Source organism: Muntiacus reevesi, chromosome 3, assembly GCF_963930625.1.
Source record: "Muntiacus reevesi chromosome 3, mMunRee1.1, whole genome shotgun sequence".
In the NCBI taxonomy this organism is placed as follows: domain Eukaryota; kingdom Metazoa; phylum Chordata; class Mammalia; order Artiodactyla; family Cervidae; genus Muntiacus; species Muntiacus reevesi.
In genome coordinates this window covers 251,758,218-251,781,256 of record NC_089251.1, presented here as the reverse complement: position 1 = coordinate 251,781,256, position 23,039 = coordinate 251,758,218, and the positions used below count along the sequence as shown (strand labels likewise).

The following is a 23,039-nucleotide window of genomic DNA, read 5'->3' as shown; positions in this document are numbered from 1 at the left end:
TAGTCTTTTCCAACATTCACTTACTCTTGTTCGTTTCAAGCTGTCTGCCATTAACATAGCTTGCTTACAACTACTTCTAAGAACTTTGAGTGTCTGGGCAATCCTTAAATATCTTCTTTCATAAAACTGCTCTTTGTCTAAGTAGAATTTGTTTAGTTTTGTTTTTGTTTGTTTATTTTTAAATCAAGAGTCTGGGAAAATGTTTTGGAATCATAGAAATGTGGAAAGCTATTAAGTATACCACAACCTGTTCAGGAATTTCATGAAGATATTTTGTGTGTGTCTTGTGTCTTTTTATTGTGTGATGTCTACTTTGTGTGTGTGTGCTTTATGCTTCAGATATCTTTTCCTTTTCTCTTTTGTTAACTTCATATAGAGCCACCATCCTTTGTGAAGAAGGTGGATCCTTCTTACTTAATGCTCCCAGGTGAATCAGCACGCCTCCACTGCAAGCTGAAAGGCTCACCTGTGATCCAGGTTACTTGGTTTAAAAATAACAAAGAACTTACTGAGAGTAACACAATCAGAATGTCTTTTGTCAATTCTGATGCTGTCCTTGATATTACGGATGTAAAAGTTGAAGACAGCGGGACGTACTCGTGTGAAGCAGTGAATGACGTTGGCAGTGACAGCTGCAGTGCTGAAATAGTTGTCAAAGGTTTGTTGACTTGATCATAGTCCATTGGTTTTTAAGAAAAAATTTTCTTTTTAACTGTTTGTAACACATAACTTATACAATACTTTCATGCTCTTGTAGAACCTCCTTCTTTCATCAAAACTCTTGAGCCTGCAGACATAGTGAGAGGAACAAATGCCCTCCTTCAGTGTGAAATCGCAGGCACTGGACCATTTGAAATTAGCTGGTTCAAGGATAAGAAACAAATTCGAAGTAGTAAAAAGTACAGGTTGTTTTCTCAGAAGTCCACTGTGTCCCTGGAGATCTTTTCTTTTAATAGTGCAGACGTTGGTGACTATGAGTGTGTGGTTGCTAACGAAGTTGGGAAGTGTGGCTGTGTTGCAACCCACTTACTAAAAGGTTAGTGCTTGAAAAATTGATATCGCTGTAATAAATTGTCGAAATAGCTTTCTTAGCTCAAGGAAGTAAAACTGGTACACTCTCCCCTTCTCCTAATTTTTGAAAATACGTTTTGCCTTCAGTTTGACCTAGGACCCGGGGGACAATGCAATCTTTATCTTGAGGCCAGTGTAAATATTGAGTCTCTGATGGTGGTGGTGGTTTAGTTGCTAAGTCGTATCCGACTCTTGCGACCCCATGGACTGTCGCCCACCAGGCTCCTCTGTCCATGGGATTTTCCAGGCAAGAATACTGGAGTGGGTGGCCACCTCCTTCTCCAGGGGATCTTGCGGACCCAGGAATTGAACCCGGGTCTACAAAAGTGAATTATGTAATAAGCGATTTTGTCAGCTAATAACTATTTATCTTTGCATCTTCTTCTTGCATGGAATTGTAATACCTCTTAAATTGGATTTCTTTTTCTAATCAACCAACACTATGGACTGGATAAATGTAATCAAGATAAAATTCTTGAATGCACATGGTGTCAAAGTGTTTGGGAATGATTAGTTTTATATGCTGTCTTTCTTTAACTAGAACCACCAACCTTTGTAAAGAAAGTAGATGATTTTACTGCACTGGCGGGACAGACGGTTACCTTACAAGCTGCTGTGAGAGGGTCAGAACCCATTTCTGTCACATGGATGAAAGGACAGGAGATCATTAAAGAAGATGGAAAGATCAAAATGAGTTTTGCCAATGGTGTGGCAGTCTTGATAATCCCTGATGTGCAGATTGGTTTTGGTGACAAATACACATGCCTGGCTGAAAATGAAGCTGGAAGCCAAACATCTGTTGGGGAATTAATAGTTAAAGGTTCGTGGAGGAACGTTTCGAATGATATTTCATTTGAAAATGAAACCTTAATCCACACTGCAGAATTCTAACTATTTAATACCATTGTAGAACCCGCTAAAATCATTGAGAGAGCAGAACTGATCCAAGTGACCGCAGGAGACCCAGCCACGCTGGAGTACACAGTCACAGGCACCCCAGAGCTCAAGCCAAAATGGTACAAAGATGGGAGGCCCTTGGTCGCCAGTAAAAAGTATAGGATAAGCTTTAAAAACAACGTTGCCCAACTCAAATTTTATTCGGCTGAACTGCACGATAGCGGCCAGTACATGTTTGAGATTTCCAATGAAGTGGGCAGCAGCTCCTGTGAGACAACCTTCACTGTCTTAGGTTAGTATCCGTAGAAACCTGTGCTCCCATATTCCTTTGAAACCCAACTGGCAAAACCCTAAAACCACTGCGCCCTTTTCTGCATTGTTCTTTCTTCTCTTCTTGTGCCATGAACAGATCGAGACATTGCTCCATTCTTCACCAAACCCCTTCGCAACGTGGACAGTGTGGTTAGTGGCACCTGCAGGCTGGACTGCAAAATTGCTGGCTCCCTCCCCATGAGGGTGTCCTGGTATAAGGATGGTAAAGAAATAGCCTCCTCTGACAGATACAGAATAGCCTTTGTGGAAGGCACAGCCTCTTTGGAGATAAGCAGAGTAGACATGAGTGATGCCGGGAATTTCACCTGTCGAGCCACGAATTCTGTGGGAAGCAAAGACTGCAGCGGAGCTCTGATTGTGCAAGGTTGGCTGGAGACTGTGCCTTTCATTCTTATGTAAATGATGCTCAACTTAAGGTATCTTCCTTTCAGTGGCACCTCTTAACTCTTTGAAATTCTTTCTTATACTCCTTTAGAACCACCCAGTTTTGTAACTAAACCTGCATCAAAGGATGTCCTGCCTGGCTCGGCTGTGTGCCTGAAGAGCACCTTCCAAGGGTCTACTCCTTTCACAATCAGATGGTTTAAGGGTGACAAAGAGCTGGTTTCTGGTGGAAGCTGCTATATCAACAAAGAAGCTTTAGAAAGTTCCCTGGAACTGTATGCAGTAAAAACCACCGATTCAGGCATATATACCTGTAAAATCAGCAACGTGGCCGGAGCTGTGGAGTGCAGTGCAAACTTGTTTGTAAAAGGTTTGCAGAATTTCCTTGACATCTTTGAGCTATCATTGTTAGTTCTTGCCTCTTTCTCACATCTCTGAATGACTTCCTTCCACAGAACCGGCCACATTTGTCGAAAGGTTAGAACCGTCCCAGCTGTTAAAGAAGGGAGACACCACCCAGCTCGCCTGCAAAGTCAAGGGCACCCCTCCAATTAAAATAACGTGGTTTGCAAATGATAGAGAAATTAAGGAGAGCAGCAAACATAAAATGTCTTTTGTGGAGTCCACTGCGGTTCTAAGACTTACAGATATTGCTGTCGAAGACAGTGGTGAATATATGTGTGAGGCTCAAAATGAGGCTGGCAGTGACCACTGCAGTAGCATTCTGATAGTCAAAGGTTTGTGTCCACATCGTCCCTTGTGTTACCAAAGTTATGTGTTACCAAAGATCTGGGGCACAGACTCCATTCCCATTAACTCAAAATAATTCCTTTCCACTGTAGAGTCACCTTACTTTACCAAGGAATTTAAGCCCATTGAAGTGTTGAAGGAATATGATGTCATGTTGCTGGCTGAGGTGGCGGGCACGCCTCCCTTTGAGATCACTTGGTTCAAAGACAACACCACACTGCGAAGTGGCAGGAAGTATAAGACCTTCATTCAGGATCAGCTGGTTAGCCTGCAGATCCTCAAGTTTGTAGCTGCGGACGCGGGTGAATACCAGTGTCGGGTCACCAATGAGGTGGGCAGCAGCACCTGCAGTGCCAGGGTGACTTTAAGAGGTTAGTGTCAGTGCTAATGACGGACTGGCTTCTCTTTGGAGTCGATGCTTTTGTATTAAGCTGGTTTTGCTCTAGAGTCAGTATTGATTGAGAATTCGTTCTTCCGCTAGAACCCCCAACCTTTGTAAAGAAGATCGAAAGCACCAGCTCCCTTAGAGGAGGCACCGCTGCCTTCCAGGCCATGCTGAAGGGCTCCCTGCCCATCACAGTGACTTGGCTAAAAGACAACGAGGAGATCACTGAAGATGATCACATAAGAATGACCTTTGAGAACAATGTGGCAAGTCTGTACCTCAGTGGCATTGAAGTCAAGCACGATGGGAAATATGTTTGCCAGGCCAAAAACGATGCAGGAATACAAAGGTGTTCCGCAGTACTCTCAGTAAAAGGTTGGTTCAGAAAGCTCACTGTGGGTTCTAGGGGAAAAATGCAGATGTAAGCCTTTAAGCAGAGCCATTCACAACCCACACCTGTCCCTTTGTTTTCCATAGAACCTGCAACAATCATTGAGGAGGCTGTGTCTATAGATGTCACCCATGGAGACCCTGCCACTTTGCAGGTTAAATTTTCAGGGACTAAGGAGATTACAGCCAAATGGTTTAAAGATGGCCAAGAACTGACCCTGGGCCAAAAATATAAAATCAGTGTCACTGACACTGTCTCTATACTGAAGATTATTTCTACAGAAAAGAGAGATAGTGGTGAATATACTTTGGAAGTCCAAAATGATGTCGGGAGGAGCAGCTGCAAGGCTAGCATTAATGTCTTAGGTTGGTACACCTTTTCTATGGCGAGGAACTGGGCATTTCTATGCTCTTTATCTCTTTCACTTTTAGAAAAAAAGTATAAATCAGTAGATTGACTTTTCTTTTTTTTTTTGCTTTTTCATTGCATAGATCTTATCATACCTCCATCATTCACCAAAAAGCTGAAGAAAATGGACAGCATTAAAGGGTCTTCCATTGACTTAGAATGTATAGTGGCCGGGTCACACCCCATAAGCATCCAGTGGTTCAAAGATGACCAAGAAATAACAGCTAGTGAAAAATACAAGTTCTCTTTTCATGACAATACTGCCTTCTTGGAAATCAGTCAGCTGGAAGGTTCAGACACTGGCACCTACACTTGCTCTGCCACTAACAAGGCAGGACACAACCAGTGCAGTGGCCATCTGACAGTCAAAGGTTGGCAAATTTTGTCTCTGCCTCTCAAGAACTTACTGCTCTCTCATTTCTTAATTCTTTCCTTGACTGATCAGTTCTAAAGTAAACCTTCCTTTCCCCTTTTGCTGCTTCTTCTTTCACCCCAGAACCCCCTTACTTCCTGGAAAAGCCACAGCCACAAGATGTCAATCCCAATACAAGGGTTCAATTAAAGGCACTTGTGGGTGGCACTGCACCCATGACAATAAAGTGGTTTAAAGATAACAAAGAGTTGCACTCCGGAGCGGCTCGCTCAGTCTGGAAGGATGACACCTCCACCATCCTGGAGCTCTTCTCAGCCAAAGCTGCCGATTCGGGGACCTACATTTGCCAACTGAGCAATGATGTTGGCACAGCAACCACTAAAGCCACTCTCTTTGTGAAAGGTCTGGTCTCTCTATCTTCTCACTGTCTTGCTTCCCTAGATTTTCTTCAGGGGAGAGGGTTTGAGAAAACAGTTTTGCTCATTGGTCTTTAGTATAAAAAATATTCAACATCACATGTTTTTCCCCATCTTTAGAACCTCCTCAATTCATTAAGAAGCCCAGCCCGGTGCTAGTGCTGAGGAATGGACAGTCCACGACATTTGAATGCCAGATAACAGGCACTCCTGAAATCAGAGTTTCTTGGTATCTGGACGGGAATGAAATAACAGCTGTTGAGAAACATGGCATTTCCTTCATCGATGGTTTAGCCACTTTCCAGATATCTGGGGCCAGGGTGGAAAATAGTGGGACTTACGTCTGTGAAGCTCAGAACGATGCAGGCACTGCAAGCTGCAGCATTGAGTTAAAAGTGAAAGGTGTGTTACCGCTTCTCTTTTCCATTCTGGCTATGCTGCTGGCTGGTCCTTGGGTCTTCCCTGGAGTAAGCTGTTCTTCTGTCTCCCTTCTGAATCTTTAGAACCTCCCACCTTTATCAGGGAGCTGAAACCCGTGGAGGTAGTCAAAGATAGTGATGTGGAGCTGGAGTGTGAAGTTATGGGAACATCTCCATTCCAAGTCACTTGGCTGAGGAACAACAAGGAAATTCGGAGCAGCAAAAAATACACCCTGACTGACAGAGTGTCAGTGTTTAACCTCAACATAAACAGATGTGACCCTTCAGACACTGGTGACTACCAGTGCATCGTATCCAATGAAGGCGGCAGCTGCTCTTGTAGCGCTCGAGTCTCTCTGAAAGGTCAGTTGGATGCAAGGGAGCTGGCCACCCAATACCAATTCTGTAATGTTTTCATCTTGTGATGATGGGTAGGAGTTCAGATATACCTCCTCTTCTCATACTGTCTACTTTAATCACAGAGCCACCCTCGTTCATAAAGAAGATAGAAAACATCACTACTGTTTTGAAAAGTTCTGCCACCTTTCAGAGCACTGTGGCGGGCTCGCCTCCCATTTCTGTCACCTGGCTCAAGGATGATCAGATTCTGGATGAAGACGATAATGTTCACATGTCCTTTGTGAACAACGTAGCCACACTTCAAATTAGATCTGTGGATAATGGACACAGTGGGAGGTACACGTGTCAAGCCAAGAACGAGTCAGGAGTTGAGAGGTGTTATGCATTCCTTTTGGTACAAGGTGTGTAAGCTAGCCCCTTTCAGAGTTATTCTGTAGAGACAATTTCACAAGCGATACCTTTTTTCCTTGGAATTATGAGTGCAGCTCATCCATGTTTTCATCCTTACTACAGAACCCGCTCAGATCATAGAGAAAGCTAAATCTGTCGATGTAACTGAGAAAGACCCAGTGACCTTGGAGTGTGTTGTGGCCGGAACGCCAGAACTCAAAGTCAAGTGGCTTAAAGATGGGAAACAGATTGTGCCTAGTAGATATTTTTCGATGAGTTTTGAAAACAACGTGGCCAGTTTTAGGATTCAGTCAGTAATGAAGCAAGACAGCGGCGAGTACACTTTCAAGGTGGAAAATGACTTTGGAAGCAGTAGCTGTGATGCCTACCTGAGAGTACTAGGTTTGTACCCTGGACCCCAGTCAGCTTCCCTCATGTATATTATGGCCTTGGTAAGCAAGTGGCAACATTTAATGGGTGCGTTTTATTATTTGCATTGGACAGATCAAGATATTCCTCCATCATTCACCAAAAAGTTGACCAAAATGGATAAAGTTCTAGGCTCTTCCATTCATATGGAGTGCAAAGTTTCTGGCTCACTTCCTATTAGTGCTCAGTGGTTTAAGGATGGAAAAGAAATATCTACAAGTGCAAAATACAGACTCGTCTGTCATGAGAACACCGTATCACTGGATGTTAACAATCTGGAATTAGAAGACACTGCAAATTACACATGCCGAGTATCAAACGTAGCAGGGGATGCGGCATGCAGCGGCATCTTGACTGTAAAAGGTTAGAATTTCTTAACCTCTTCTTGGCTCTTCTCTCTGGTTGCTTTTAAATGTAACACTCTTTCCTGGTGTCCTTTAAAACTTAAAATTGCCATAATTCTGTTTCTTTAGATACATCTATGTTAAGTTAAAGAAATATTCAGTCATTACTTCTTTTCAGTAATGTTTTCTTACATGTCCTTAAAACTTGAAATAATCCAACTACAAGGCATTTAATCATATGCATTTCTCTTAAAATCTGTAGAACCTCCAAGCTTCCTAGTGAAACCTGAGCGACAGCAAGCCATACCTGACTCTACGGTGGAATTTAAAGCTGTGCTAAAAGGAACACCACCATTTAAAATCAAGTGGTTTAAGGATGATGTGGAACTTGCCTCTGGACCTAAATGTTTCATTGGCTTGGAAGGGTCAACCAGCTTCTTAAATCTGTACTCAGTGGATGCTTCCAAGACTGGACAGTATACTTGCCAAGTTACCAATGATGTTGGTAGCGACTCTTGTACCACAGTGTTGCTTGTGACAGGTGTGCAAGTTTGATTGTTTTATGTTTCTGTCTGACCTGTGGCTCTGGTCCTTTCTCTAATCTTTTACAATTCATCTACCCAGTCAAGAAAATACCCTTCTATTTGCCAGGCATTGTTCATGTTTCATTTTTTCTCTTTCTTGTACTACATAACTGAATTTTTGTTATTTATATCTGTTATGTTCCCTCATAATCTCCTCTTTTCTTCACTCTCTAGAACCACCAAAGTTTGTAAAGAAACTAGAAGCGACCAAAATAGTGAAAGCAGGTGACTCAGCACGACTTGAATGCAAAATAACTGGATCCCCAGACATCAGAGTTGTGTGGTACAGAAATGAACATGAACTCCCAGCCAGTGATAAATACAGAATGGCTTTCATTGACTCGGTGGCCGTCTTACAGATGAATAATCTTGGTACTGAGGACACTGGGGATTTCATTTGTGAGGCTCAGAATCTTGCTGGCAGCACAAGCTGTAGTACCAAGGTTATTGTAAAAGGTAGAAACCTCTTTCTTCTCTTCCTCATTACCTGAAGCCCACCTTCTTCTCCTCTGGCTATCAGAGCTCTTCATTGTTTTACTGTCATTTTTAACTTCCCTTTGAGATAACAGGACATTTTCCCAAATAGTATTATTTCTGTTTTTAGATGTTTTTCTTAAGACTTGCTTACATATAGATAATCATTCTGAGATATTTTTCTTGTTAAGCCAATGCCATAATTCTAATTACCTCAACATATTAGCCAAGCAGTTCAAATTTGATGTTTCAAAACACTCAAAAAAGGAAGGCATTTTAAAATTAACTTTTGCCTTCAGTCAGCTTACAGATATATCATCATCCTCAGCATGATATTTATCTTTTATTTAAAGCAAAGACTATTTACCACATATATCTGAAGTTTCAAGCAATAGAGGTTTTAACCTTACATTTACAACAGGACAGTTATATATATATATTTTCTCTCTCCAAAACTAGTTCCTAGTTTTTAAAATAAGATCACTATACCTTGTTGTCAGTAGTACTAGTATTTTCCAGAATTTTTGTCACAGAATCTAAGTTTGTCATATTGTGAGGCAATTATTGAAAAAACCACTTTTTTATGTGGAAGACTTAGAGCACAGATGTTGCGATAACTTCCAAGTATCCCAACAGTAAAGCACATACCAAAAAATTTCATCTCTGAAGTCAGGAGCCCATACCTCATGCAGACCATACGAATCTTTACACTTGGGTTTGGAGGTTTGTTTGGTTTTTGTTTTGTTTTACAATTTCACATCAATCTTTATTAAATTAGTAAAGTGGTGTAGACAGACTGTTGAGCTGCTCAGTAGGGTTGCCTGGGGTCTAGTCTGGGTCCTCAGCCAGTGAAGCCAAGTGATTCTATAAAGGACCTATTGCTTCTCTGAAGCTATTATTCTTCAACACTAAAGTGATAGTGCTAGACCTGTGTTAGTATTTTAACTCTTTCTTCCAATTTTTAAACAAAGAAAAACATTATATGAGTTAAGTAGCCCAGTTCATGAGGAATTCTTGTTTTTTACAGAACCACCTGTTTTTAGCAGCTTCCCTCCCGTGGTAGAAACTCTTAAAAATGCTGAAGTTAGTATTGAATGTGAACTTTCGGGAACACCACCATTTGAGGTGGTTTGGTACAAAGATAAGCGACAACTCCGAAGCAGCAAGAAATATAAGATTGCGTCCAAAAATTTCCATGCAAGTATTCACATTCTTAATGTTGACACTTCAGACATTGGTGAATACCACTGCAAAGCACAGAACGAAGTGGGTAGTGATACGTGCATTTGTACTATAAAACTGAAAGGTAAGCATTATTTCCTGCACGTGGCAGAAATGGCAGGAACGTGCAAAATGGTTATTTGTTTTCTCTTTTTCATTATCTGGACAATCTTTCCAACAATCTCCATCCATCTTTCCCTGTTCAGAACCACCAAGATTTGTCTCCAAGCTGAACAGCCTCACTGTTGTAGCTGGTGAGCCTGCTGAGTTACAAGCATCCATAGAAGGCACCCAACCTATTTCTGTCCAGTGGCTTAAAGAGAAGGAAGAAGTGGTTAGAGAAAGTGAAAACATCAGAATTACATTTGTGGAAAATGTTGCCACTCTGCAGTTTTCAAAAGCAGAACCAGCTGATGCTGGGAAGTATATCTGCCAGATCAAGAATGACGGTGGGATGAGGGAGAACATGGCCACGTTGACTGTTTTAGGTTGGTACAATATGGTGCAGTAGTTCTCTGATACAAGGAGGTGCCAAACACTGAGATGACTTACTAAGAGATAGTGGTAGAATTTCCTTTTTTTAATTTCTAGAACTATATAGATCCTCACCTGTTTCAAAGGTTTATGGAAAAGGACCTTTCAAACACTCTTCTGTGTCTGTGATCCTAACAAAAACTAACCATTTTTATTGTTTTCTTGATGAATTAGCAGAGAAAATCATGACAGTCTTTTGTTTAACCATGAAAAAAATGAGAGTCCAACATATGCTGCAAGGAGATTTTTTTTCTCTCTCAAGTATTAATGTTTAAGCTGACAAAAACTCCAAAGATCAAAGTTTGATAAGAATGACTTGCACTTTCATCTTTGGGCATATTCATTTTTAATTTTGCAGTTGTTTGAATAACAACTTTCAAAAAACTGTCTGTAACACCTTAAAGTAGAACAACAATACTGAGCAATTCATAGCAACATGTGGGCTTTGTTCTAGAGAGGGTCAAGTACAAATCAATATATGACATTGAATTATTTCAGAAGTTGAATAATGCAAAAGCATATTTCTTAATAATTCCTATAATGTCATGACAGCATGTAATTATGGAATCTCATTTTAAGGTCTAGAGAAAGAGGGCCTAAAGATATCCATATAATTGGAAGAAACAGTGTTAATGAATCTAATAGCAGAGACACGGTGGAGCTAACAGGCTTTCACAGATGGCCATCACGTTTTATTTCAGAGCCTGCGGTCATTGTCGAGAAAGCAGGTTCGATGACGGTGACTGTAGGAGAAACGTGCTCTCTGGAGTGTAAGGTGGCTGGCACTCCCGAACTCTCGGTCGAATGGTACAAGGATGGGAAGCTGTTGACCAGCAGCCAAAAGCACAAATTTAGCTTCTACAACAAAATCTCTTCCTTAAAGATTCTGTCTGTTGAAAAGCAGGACGCGGGCACATACACTTTCCAGGTTCAAAATAATGTTGGAAAAAGCAGCTGCACAGCGGTGGTGGATGTTTCAGGTTAGTTGAGACGTGTTCTCCCCATTGCTTCAGCAGATTCCTTTCACAAGCGTTCTTCCCTCGAGTCTCTTCTGTTCTTGCAAACCGCAAGTCTCTTGCCTCTCCTCATGCAGACCGAATGGTCCCTCCCTCTTTCACACGAAGACTGAAAGATACCATTGGAGTGCTGGGTACATCTTGCATCTTGGAGTGCAAAGTAGCCGGATCATCACCAATCTCTGTTGCCTGGTTTCATGAGAAAACCAAGATTGTCAGTGGAGCGAAGTACCAGACTACATTCTCAGATAACGTCTGCACGTTGCAGCTCAATTCTCTGGACTCATCAGATATGGGCAGTTACACGTGTGTGGCTGCTAATGTCGCTGGGTCTGATGAGTGCCGTGCAGTGTTGGCTGTACAAGGTCAGTGTCAGACACTCACATCCTTTCTTACAAGTTCTTCTTTGGGTGTCCATCCCTGCTGACACATTCAAAAGGTGTCTTCTTTTTGATAAAAATCTCAACTAAATCTGAAACTTACAGGATCTTTTCGTTGTCCTCCTTGCTTGTATAGAACCACCCTCTTTCGTGAAGGAACCTGAACCTTTGGAAATACTACCAGGCAAAAACATCACCTTCACAAGTGTTATTAGAGGAACCCCTCCATTTAAGGTCGGCTGGTTCAGAGGTGCCAGAGAACTGGTGAAAGGAGACAGGTGCAATATCTATTTTGAGGACACTGTGGCAGAACTGGAATTATTTAATGTCGACATCTCTCAGAGCGGGGAATACACCTGTGTGGTTTCTAACAACGCTGGCCAAGCATCCTGCACTACCCGCCTCTTTGTAAAAGGTTTGCTTCAGTGCATTGTGCTTTCTGCTTCTTAAGTGGCATCTTTGTTCATTTTTTACTGTGTTTAATGGCTATGCTTTGTCACTCCCCAGAACCAGCTGTGTTTGTGAAGAAACTGAGTGATCACTCTGTAGAACCAGGGAAATCCATCATTTTGGAAAGCACCTACACGGGAACACTCCCCATTTCAGTTACATGGAAAAAGGATGGTTTCAACATAACACCCTCTGAAAAATGCAGCATAGTCACAACAGAGAAGACCTGCATCCTGGAAATTCTGAACAGCACAAAAAGAGATGCAGGACAGTATTCCTGCGAGATTGAAAATGAGGCGGGAAGAGATGTTTGCCAAGCTCTGGTGTCTACATTAGGTGTGTTTCTTATTCTCAGATGATTGGCATTTGTCTAGCGTAAGGCATGGTTTGTGTGGTTTTCTTTAATCCCAGTTGCTGATCGTGAACCTTTCTTCTTTAGAACCACCTTATTTTGTTACGGAACTGGAGCCTCTGGAGGCATCAGTGGGAGATTCGGTTTCTTTACAATGCCAAGTTGCTGGGACCCCAGAAATTACAGTGTCTTGGTACAAAGGTGATACCAAGTTACGGCCAACTCCTGAATACAGGACTTATTTTACAAACAATGTGGCCACGCTTGTTTTTAACAAAGTGAACATCAATGACAGTGGAGAGTACACATGTAAAGCAGAAAACAGCATAGGATCTGCCTCTTCTAAGACTGTCTTCAGAATTCAAGGTGATGATTTTGTTTCACAAATTAAGGAATTTCTTCTTCCTTATCTTTACACTTACCTTTATGGGGAAAATTTTATTTCACCTACTAATGCCTCAAGTATTACTTGTCTTCCTGCAGAGCGCCAACTCCCACCTTCCTTTGCAAGACAATTAAAGGACATTGAACAAACTGTTGGGTTACCAGTTACCCTCACTTGTCGATTGAATGGCTCTGCACCCATCCAAGTGAGCTGGTACAGAGATGGGGTACTTTTACGAGATGATGAAAATCTACAGACATCGTTTGTAGATAATGTGGCAACTTTAAAAATTTTGCAAACAGACTTGAGTCACTCTGGCCAGTACTCTTGTTCAGCTTCTAATCCACTTGGGACAGCGTCTTCCAGTGCTAGACTGACAGTGAGAGGTTTGTTCCCATGTTACTCTTTTCTCTTTGCAAACCATGACTTCCTGTTCATTGTCAAAGTAGAAATAGCCAATAAAGAACAACAGCAAAAAGCATGTTGACTTTTCTTCTCATCTTCCAGAGCCTAAGAAATCGCCCTTCTTTGACATCAAGCCTGTGTCTATAGATGTTATTGCTGGGGAAAGTGCTGACTTTGAGTGTCATGTTACTGGTGCTCAACCAATGCGAATTACTTGGTCAAAAGATAACAAGGAGATCCGTCCTGGAGGAAACTACACAATTACATGTGTGGGAAACACTCCCCATTTGAGAATTCTTAAAGTAGGCAAAGGAGACTCTGGTCAATACACTTGCCAAGCAACCAATGATGTTGGCAAAGACATGTGCTCCGCTCAACTCAGTGTAAAAGGTATCTCTACATGCCACTGACCAATCCTTGGTCTCTCCCATGTTGTACAATTTTCTTCAGAAAGGTTTCTTTACTTTTTAAATGTTTGGGATGAACTAACCAGATCATGTTAGAATTTGTATATTAGTGTTGGAGGCAACATTAACCAAAGTTCTATTTTCCTTTTTATTTTGTTTCTTAAATTAGTGTGTCTCTAAGTATAATCTTATCAGAATGTTGTTTATGTGAAATTTGTTAAATGTCATTTCATCTCTTTTTTTCACTCTTTCCTGTTGTATGGCATTCTGAATTATCATTTCGATCAAATACTTCTATAATACATTAACTTACATGTTTTAGTTCCTATATCCCAACTACAAGATTAACTTGTCAATTAAGTTCTCTATTAAAAATATTAAAAGCTTATTTAACAGAAAAAATATATATTTTATCATGAAATTCTCAGAAAGTACATATATTCTTAATAATAAACAAGATTAAATTAGGTATCTATAAAATCTTAAGCTACAAACATAAGCTCTTTCTTCCTCTGACTTACTAGAACCTCCAAAGTTTGTTAAGAAATTAGAAGCTTCAAAAGTTGCAAAGCAGGGAGAATCCATCCAACTGGAATGCAAAATAAGTGGTTCTCCAGAAATCAAAGTTTCATGGTTTCGAAATGACAGTGAACTTCACGAGAGCTGGAAGTACAACATGTCCTTTGTGGACTCTCTGGCACTGCTCACCATCAATGAAGCCAGCGCAGAGGACAGCGGGGACTACATCTGTGAAGCCCATAACGGTGTCGGGGACGCCAGCTGCAGCACAGCCCTGACCGTCAAAGGTTAGATACACCAAGTCCCTTGCTTTCGTCCTTCTCCTCTGATCTGGATTCTTTCCCAGCAGTGTTCTGAGCTCCAGAACAAAAAGGCTAGTGAAGGGGGTTTCCTTGCAGTTCTTAAACTAGCTTTTATGACTTGTCATTTCTTATGTTAGTTTACTGTCATACGGTCCCAACAGGCACTGAGTGCTTTAGACTCTTAACATATTTTTCCCTTTTCTTAGGCACATGCTCTCATTGTTTATCTTCTTTTCTTCTGGTAGCACCTCCTGTTTTCACCCAGAAGCCATCTCCAATAGGAGCCCTTAAAGGTTCTGATGTTGTCCTCCAATGTGAAATTTCGGGAACTCCCCCATTTGAAGTGGTGTGGGTTAAAGATCGCAAGCAAGTTCGAAGCAGCAAGAAGTTTAAAATCACCTCGAAAAATTTTGATGCAAGTCTTCATATCCTTAACCTGGATGCCGCCGATGTAGGAGAATATCACTGCAAAGCTACTAATGAGGTGGGAAGTGACACGTGTGTTTGCACTGTCAAATTCAAAGGTTTGTATCCATGGGCCCAAAAACATATGCCTCTTGCTTTCATCTTTTCTTGCTTGACCAATAATGTATTTGACTGTGATACTCATCTTTCTTCTCTAACCTCAAATTTCTTTCATTAGAACCCCCACGATTTGTGAAAAAGCTCAGTGACACCTCAACCCTTGTTGGGGATGCTGTTGAGTTGCGGGCTGTAGTGGAAGGCTTCCAGCCCATTTCTGTTGTCTGGCTGAAAGATAAAGGTGAAGTCATCAGAGAGAGTGAAAACACTAGGATTTCATTTGTTGATAATGTTGCAACCCTCCAACTTGGGAGCCCAGAGGCATCTAACTCTGGAAAATATGTGTGTCAAATCAAAAACGATGCCGGAATGAGAGAGTGTTCAGCAGTCTTGACTGTCCTAGGTTAGTAACAGAGTGAAGCCTGAGGGGGGAAATATCTATTTGATTGACCTATGACATCGCCTGCAAATATTATTCTTACCCAATAATATACTGAGTATACTCTGCATTTAAAAGATGACTTTGTGTTCAATGTAACATGTTTCTTCTTTTAGAACCAGCCAGAATCATTGAGAAACCAGAACCCATGACTATCACTACTGGAAATCCTTTCGCATTAGAATGTGTAGTGACTGGGACACCAGAACTTTCAGCCAAGTGGTTCAAAGATGGGAGAGAAATAGCCGCAGACAGCAAACATCACATCACATTTGTCAACAAAGTGGCTTCACTTAAAATCCCTTGTGCAGAAATGAGTGACAAGGGGTTATATAGCTTTGAAGTGAAGAACAGTGTTGGTAAAAGTAACTGCACTGTTTCTGTCCATGTCTCCGGTGAGTAGTATGAGGTTTTCATGAACATATCATTGTCCCTGGGGGGAATAATGAAGCTTCTCTTTCAATGAAAAACTACACTTCTCCATCCACATAGATCGGGTTGTGGCTCCTTCCTTCATCCGCAAGCTGAAGGACATCAACGCCATCGTCGGGGCCTCCGTGGTTTTGGAGTGCAGAGTCTCCGGCTCTGCCCCCATCTCCGTGGGCTGGTTTCAGGATGGCAGTGAGATCGTCAGTGGGCCTAAATGCCAGTCGAGCTTTTCAGAAAATGTTTGCACTTTGAGTCTGAGCGTCTTGGAGCCCTCTGACACGGGCACATACACATGCGTGGCCGCCAACGTGGCTGGGTCTGATGAGTGCTCGGCAGTCCTGACTGTCCAAGGTCAGTGTCCAGGGACCAGACCGCTGCTTCTCCAGCGCCTCCACCGCATGACTTCGTGCCTGCCTTATGGGGGATTTCTGTATTTTGTCTTCGTGCGTAGTTTTAGTTCCCTTTTCTTCAAGTAGCAGAAAGCCCTACTCACTTGGGTTTTTTTTCTCTTGATCTGCCCCCTCCCCTGGGGTATCTAGAACCACCTTCTTTTGAACAAACCCCTGACTCTGTGGAAGTGCTCCCTGGAACGAGCCTCACGTTCACCAGTGTCATCAGAGGCACCCCGCCTTTCAAGGTCAAATGGTTTAAAGGCAGCAGGGAGCTGGTGTCCGGGGAGTCGTGCAGCATCTCTCTGGAAGATTTTGTCACGGAACTGGAGTTATTTGAGGTGGAGCCATTGCAGAGCGGGGACTACTCCTGCCTCGTGTCTAACGATGCTGGCAGTGCTTCCTGTAGCACACATCTTTTTGTGAAAGGTTTGTTCTTTCCTCCTAAAGCATGTCTCTCTAACGTTGTTTCTGATTCTTTACTTGAAGATGTCATTCTGCTTCCGTGTTTTCTCCTCATAGAACCGGCCACCTTTGTGAAAAGACTGGCCGATTTCAGTGTCGAGACAGGAAACCCCATCGTTCTTGAGGCCACGTTTACGGGTACACCTCCCATCTCGGTGAGCTGGATAAAGAATGAGTACCCCCTTCAACAGTCTCAGAATTGCAGTATTACCATGACAGAGAAATCTACCATCCTGGAAATCCTCGACAGCACGATAGAGGATTACGCACAGTACAGTTGCCTAATAGAAAATGAGGCTGGTCAAGATATTTGTGATGCTGTGGTGTCTGTCTTAGGTGTGTTGACAGTTACCTCTTCCTATTGCTCTCTTTTCTTTCTTTCAAAACATCCTCTTTTAGTTAGGGTGACTGATGGATTATCATCCTTTCTACCTCAGAACCACCTTATTTCATTGAGCCTCTGGAACACGTGGAAGCAGTCATTGGAGAACCTATAACTTTACAGTGTAAAGTGGATGGAACCCCAGAAATTAGAATTTCTTGGTATAAAGAACACACAAAGCTACGATCAGCTCCTGCATATAAAATGCAGTTCAAAAATAACGTTGCCTCCTTGGTGATCAACAAAGTGGATCACAGTGATGTGGGAGAATATACCTGCAAGGCAGAGAACATTGTGGGAGCAGTGGCTTCTTCATCTGTGCTTGTTATCAAAGGTGATGATGGTTTTCTCTACAAGTCTTGCTGTGTGTTGACAGATCCATTTTCTTAAAAACATCACAATGTTAATGGATTGAAATATGCCGTGGTTGTTTTCTCTCTTGTAAATAAGGATTGTCTATAACTTCTTTACAGAGCGCAAACTTCCACCTTCCTTTGCAAGAAAACTGAAGGATGTTCAGGAGACTCTTGGCTTCCCAGTTGCATTTGAATGTCGCATCAATGGCTCAGAACCTCTCCAAGTGTCTTGGTACAAGGATGGGGTACTTTTGAAAGATGATGCTAATCTGCAAACATCTTTTGTTCACAATGTAGCAACTCTTCAGATTTTGCAAACTGACCAGAGTCACGTTGGTCAGTACAATTGCTCGGCTTCTAATCCCCTTGGGACTGCTTCATCCAGTGCGAAGCTCATCCTCTTAGGTGAGTAACTCATCACATTTCCTCTTCATTATAAAGCAGTTTCCCTGCGCCCAACCACCAAGGACTGGACCACTTAGTTTCTGCTCCATGTCTGGGAGCATCAAAACTGAAGTCACCATGTTGCTCTTCATTCTTTCCAGAGCACGAAGTACCTCCTTTCTTTGATCTCAAGCCTGTGTCAGTAGATCTGGCTCTTGGAGAAAGTGGTTCTTTTAAATGTCACGTAACTGGAACTGCACCAATCAAAATCACTTGGGCTAAAGATAACCGAGAGATTCGTCCTGGAGGCAACTACAAGATGACTTTGGTTGAAAATACTGCCACGCTGACGGTTCTCAAAATAGGCAAAGGCGATGCTGGGCAGTACACCTGCTATGCAAGCAATGTCGCTGGAAAAGACTCTTGTTCTGCCCATCTGGGTGTACAAGGTACTTGTTGGAGTGACGTAGCGAGGGCTCATTTCAACTTCTGACACTACAAGAGGAAGTGTGTACTTGAAAGATGTGTTTAGGACTAGGGTTTGGGAATTGGAAGTCATTCAGCAAATCCAGGGTCTTCCAAATGGGAGCAAGTTTTTAATTAAAAAATGTATATATATATAAAACTGGCCAAACATGGACTAAGGGTCCGTTTTCAATGGCTGAAAATGGAGACTAGCAAAAGAAAAGGAACTTTTCACAGAATTGTAAGATAATCCAGGTTTGAAAGAAACTATCTTAGGGCAATAAAAGGAAGTTGTCTTGAATGATATATTTTCCACAGTAGTTTGTAAATTAATGGTTTTGTTCCTCACCTCAAACTGTAAAGTCCTTCAAGAAGAGTCAGATTGTGTCAAATTCTTCTCTTCTGCTAGCCTCACTTAAATAATAGTGGAAGTCAGGGGACTGGAGAGTACCTTAATATCTTACATCATGGAAGGCAACCATGTCTCAATGTAGCAAGAACAGTTCCTGTCTGCTGTGGTCAGAAATTAACTCAATGAGCTGCCGCTCTAACTCATGAGAGCATTTTTAAAGACTTTTTGTGGTGATAGTTGATAAATAACTTGAAATTAAAATAGAGTTAGTTTCAGCAGCCCATGTGCCCTGTGACATATTGTTAATTATTTTATCTCCCTAACCTTGAATTTTCTGATTCAGTTAATGAAGAAAGTATTGCTCTCCCCACTTCAAAGGGATATCATAGAGGTTGAAGAAATATCTATTAAAGTCCTATAGGAGAAAATAGCATTAAAATAGTAAGATATCTGACCCAATTTTGCTACTCCGACTCTTCCTGGCACATAACTGATATCTCTGCAGCCATAGGAAATAGACCTATACTGGTTCACATACAAGAAAGTAATCAAATGCTCTTAATCCCTGTAAACCATAGAGTGCTTTCACCAACAGATACACACTCTACCTCTGATCTTGCACAAAGAAGTGATTCTTTTGCTGGTGGGGGATTGCACAGGGATTAATGTCTCTTCTTCCTTCCGTTTGCAATAATATTTGATGGGGGTGCTTACAAAAATAAATGCATTTTACTTGAGGATTTAGATTTCACTTAATCTATTCTTTCTTGAACTGTAGCAAATAAATATGCTTTCCAGAGCTGAAGACCTCTCTGTTTGACTTTTCACTTCATCCTGAATTATACATGTCTCTCCCATCTCTTCCCTTGTGTTTTCTTTCTTGCTTCCATAGAACCACCCAGGTTCATTAAGAAGCTAGAACCTTCAAGAATCGTGAAGCAAGATGAATCTACAAGATACGAATGTAAAATAGGAGGGTCTCCAGAAATCAAAGTTTTATGGTACAAGGGCGAGACTGAAATTCAAGAGAGCAGTAAATTCAGAATGTCCTTCGTGGACTCAGTGGCAGTGTTGGAAATGCACGGGCTCAGTGTGGAAGACAGTGGAGATTACACCTGCGAGGCCTGCAATGCAGCCGGCAGCGCAAGCAGCACCACCTCCTTGAAAGTTAAAGGTCAGCTCTTATCTCTCTTTTTTTAAAATTGGGATATAATTGTGTTACAATGTTATGTTTGTTTCTGCTGTCCAGCGGTGTGAATCAGCTGTAAGTATACAAATATCCCCTCCTCCTGGAGCCCTGTTCCCCATCCCACCCCCTAGGTCATCCCAGAGCACCTAGCTGAGCCCCTGTGCTATCCAGCAGCTTCCCACTAGCTATCTGGGGCAAACTGGGAGAGGAGCATTTACCCATCTTTTATATCTTGCACATCCTAGCTGTCCTCTCAGTTCCCTATTGGACTCTCCATCAAGGTTCTAAAAGTTTTAAAGGATCCAATAGAAAAGTAGATGCAATACTCTTTCTCTATGTTGGAATAGACAACTGATTTTTACTTGTAAATACATACTTAGAGAATACAGCCTAATTTCCCTTTCTTTCTCACTCGATTTTCTTCCAACCTTAGAACCACCCATTTTCCGCAAAAAGCCTCATCCCGTTGAAACACTGAAAGGAGCTGATGTTCACCTTGAATGTGAGCTTCAGGGCACTCCCCCATTTCAAGTTTCATGGCATAAAGACAAGAGAGAACTTAGGAGTGGCAAGAAGTACAAGATAATGTCTGAGAACTTCCTGACGAGCATTCACATTCTGAGCGTCGACGCTGCGGACATTGGGGAGTATCAGTGTAAAGCCACGAATGATGTGGGAAGTGACACCTGTGTTGGTTCCATCACTCTGAAAGGTTAGCGTGACTTCAGCCTCTTGTGATCACTAGTATTTTCCTTCTAACTTTAATACTCTGTTGACCCCTCAGCTCTTGCTCCATCCTTTTCTGCTAGTGTCTCTTCTACTTTTCCCCTTTCTCCTTTCCTAAATCTTTTTATGTTTAGTGTGCATTTCAAAGCTTACTAAGTACCCTTTTAAACAGTTTTCCCAATAGATTTTGATTGGATTTAGAAAGCTGGAGAAGTGAAGGTGTTCAACTCCTTCTGCTTAACACAAACTCTAGGAGGATTCCCTGGTGGTTTAGTGGTTAGGACACGACATTTTCACTTGGTGGCCCAGGATTCAGTCCCTGGTCAGGATATTAAGATCCCACAAGCCTTGTGGCAAAGGCCAGAAAAGTATAAAACTCTAATGCATTTTTGCTCCCACTCACCAGAAATGCCTCTTTAAGAAATGGAAAGAGTGCGTGATCACTAGTTTGATTCCTAGCATTGATGGCTTTGAGGGAAATACTCTTAGCCCCACACCTTTTAAATCTCCTTTTTTTTTGCCCCCTTTTCATCAGCACCACCAAGGTTTGTGAAGAAGCCCAGTGATGTTTCTACCATTGTTGGTGAAGAAGTTCAGCTTCAGGCTACCGTTGAAGGCGCTGAGCCCATTTCCGTGGTGTGGTTCAAAGACAAGGGGGAGATCGTCAGAGAAAGTGACAACATATGGATCTCTTATTCAGAAAACACTGCAACGCTACAGTTCTCAAGAGCGGAAACAGCCAACGCCGGGAAATACACCTGTCAGATCAAAAACGATGCCGGAATGCAAGAGTGTTTTGCCACGGTGTCCATCCTCGGTTAGTGCAGAGAGAATATCATGAGTAGAAGGCATACACTTATCAGTACTTGTATTTCCTTTAGTTTTTCAATGAGATTTTAACACTCGAATGCAATTGATATCTCATTCCAGAGCCTGCAGCAATTGTGGAAAAGCCAGGATCCATAAAAGTGACCACAGGAGACACCTGCACCTTGGAATGCACGGTCACTGGCACACCCGAGCTCACTACCAAGTGGTTTAAGGATGGAAAAGAGCTGACGAGTGACAGCAAATACAAAATAAGCTTCTTCAACAAAGTGTCTGGCCTGAAGATCATTAATGTAGCCCCCAGTGACAGTGGGGTGTACAGTTTTGAGGTGCAGAACCCTGTGGGCAAAGACAGTTGCACAGCCTCAGTGCAAGTTTCAGGTTGGTTGGTTGGGTTTTTGTTTCATGTTCTCATAGTATAGTTCCTGCTTTACATACACGTGTATGAGAAGCTCCACATTCTACCGTATGACATGAGTCTGACATTCTCTGACAGCAAAATTAGAGGTAATATGCCTATTCTGATGCTGTTCAGTTGCTAAGCCACGTCCGACTCTTTGCAGCCCCATGGATTGTAGCATGCCAGGCTTCCCTGTCATTCACTATCTCCCAAAGCTTCCTCAGACTCATGTCTATTGAATCAATGATGCCATCTGATCATCTCATTATAGAGATAGGAGAAAAGCAAGTCCAAAAGTTCTATTCCTTTCTCTTGGAGGAATTACCACAATTCAGGGTGGTAGGAATAAAACTTAATTCCTGAGTAAGGAATAAGGATACTGTGGTTTTCTACTGTCAGTTATGCTGGAATAAGTCTCCACATAATGATACACAGCAAAGAAAGACCAAAATTCCTAAGTCAACTAGCATATCTTGCCCATTGATTCTCAAGGCTTTCCATTGTATGAAGCCTCGGGCAGTTCTTTGATACCCCCACAAAAGAGCCAGATGGATCTAGGGATATTCCATCAAAAAGACAATAATTCTCTCTTCAAATCATTTTATAACTGATGTCCCTTGTTTGTTTGATTTTTATCACATTCAGACCGAACTGTTCCTCCTTCGTTCACGAGAAGATTGAAAGAGACAAATGGCCTGTCTGGTTCCTCCGTGGTAATGGAGTGTAAAGTCTATGGATCACCTCCAATCTCTGTCTCCTGGTTCCATGAAGGAAATGAGATTAGCAGTGGAAGGAAGTACCAGACCACCCTGACGGATAACACATGTGCTTTAACTGTGAACATGCTGGAAGAATCAGATGCTGGCAGCTACACGTGTATAGCTACTAATGTGGCCGGTTCTGATGAGTGCAGTGCTCCTTTGACTGTGAAAGGTCAGTCAAAAATACAGTAAAATACAATTGCATTTCATTAGGCATTAAACATTTTTATAATCAAAATTCAAAAATGTTAACCTTTTTCTGATATGTGCTTTTTTTGTTTAGAACCACCATCTTTTGTTCAGAAACCTGACCCCATGGATGTTTTAACTGGAAGCAACGTGACCTTCACAAGCATTGTAAAAGGAACACCCCCTTTCAGTGTTAGCTGGTTCAAGGGCAGCAGTGAACTAGTACCAGGGGACGCATGTAATGTGTCTTTGGAGGATTCAGTTGCTGAACTGGAGTTGTTTGATGTAGATACATCACAGAGTGGGGAGTATACCTGCATCGTCAGTAATGAAGCTGGAAGAGTTTCTTGTACAACGCATCTCTACGTAAAAGGTTTGTTTGAC

General features: G+C 42.0%; 1 protein-coding gene across 21 annotated transcripts in view; it reads left to right on the top strand.

The window, feature by feature from the left end:
- Positions 1–23,039, top strand: part of TTN (titin) — a 273,917-nt gene that overhangs the window by 71,680 nt on the left and 179,198 nt on the right. For all 21 annotated transcript variants that reach the window (XM_065931851.1, XM_065931850.1, XM_065931848.1 and 18 more), the window contains exons 47-90: positions 377–658; positions 758–1,036; positions 1,613–1,891; positions 1,982–2,260; positions 2,378–2,665; positions 2,777–3,055; positions 3,141–3,422; positions 3,528–3,806; positions 3,917–4,195; positions 4,298–4,576; positions 4,703–4,990; positions 5,116–5,394; positions 5,529–5,810; positions 5,912–6,190; positions 6,310–6,588; positions 6,701–6,979; positions 7,082–7,369; positions 7,613–7,891; positions 8,109–8,390; positions 9,436–9,714; positions 9,836–10,117; positions 10,865–11,143; positions 11,257–11,544; positions 11,696–11,974; positions 12,067–12,345; positions 12,449–12,727; positions 12,845–13,132; positions 13,254–13,541; positions 14,083–14,364; positions 14,625–14,903; positions 15,023–15,304; positions 15,457–15,735; positions 15,833–16,120; positions 16,309–16,587; positions 16,681–16,959; positions 17,061–17,339; positions 17,479–17,766; positions 17,907–18,194; positions 19,455–19,736; positions 20,185–20,463; positions 21,013–21,294; positions 21,408–21,686; positions 22,351–22,638; positions 22,750–23,028. In XM_065931851.1, the coding sequence (XP_065787923.1) occupies positions 377–658; positions 758–1,036; positions 1,613–1,891; positions 1,982–2,260; positions 2,378–2,665; positions 2,777–3,055; positions 3,141–3,422; positions 3,528–3,806; positions 3,917–4,195; positions 4,298–4,576; positions 4,703–4,990; positions 5,116–5,394; positions 5,529–5,810; positions 5,912–6,190; positions 6,310–6,588; positions 6,701–6,979; positions 7,082–7,369; positions 7,613–7,891; positions 8,109–8,390; positions 9,436–9,714; positions 9,836–10,117; positions 10,865–11,143; positions 11,257–11,544; positions 11,696–11,974; positions 12,067–12,345; positions 12,449–12,727; positions 12,845–13,132; positions 13,254–13,541; positions 14,083–14,364; positions 14,625–14,903; positions 15,023–15,304; positions 15,457–15,735; positions 15,833–16,120; positions 16,309–16,587; positions 16,681–16,959; positions 17,061–17,339; positions 17,479–17,766; positions 17,907–18,194; positions 19,455–19,736; positions 20,185–20,463; positions 21,013–21,294; positions 21,408–21,686; positions 22,351–22,638; positions 22,750–23,028 (12,393 nt within the window). The remainder of the gene's footprint in view (positions 1–376; positions 659–757; positions 1,037–1,612; positions 1,892–1,981; positions 2,261–2,377; positions 2,666–2,776; positions 3,056–3,140; positions 3,423–3,527; positions 3,807–3,916; positions 4,196–4,297; positions 4,577–4,702; positions 4,991–5,115; positions 5,395–5,528; positions 5,811–5,911; positions 6,191–6,309; positions 6,589–6,700; positions 6,980–7,081; positions 7,370–7,612; positions 7,892–8,108; positions 8,391–9,435; positions 9,715–9,835; positions 10,118–10,864; positions 11,144–11,256; positions 11,545–11,695; positions 11,975–12,066; positions 12,346–12,448; positions 12,728–12,844; positions 13,133–13,253; positions 13,542–14,082; positions 14,365–14,624; positions 14,904–15,022; positions 15,305–15,456; positions 15,736–15,832; positions 16,121–16,308; positions 16,588–16,680; positions 16,960–17,060; positions 17,340–17,478; positions 17,767–17,906; positions 18,195–19,454; positions 19,737–20,184; positions 20,464–21,012; positions 21,295–21,407; positions 21,687–22,350; positions 22,639–22,749; positions 23,029–23,039) is intronic.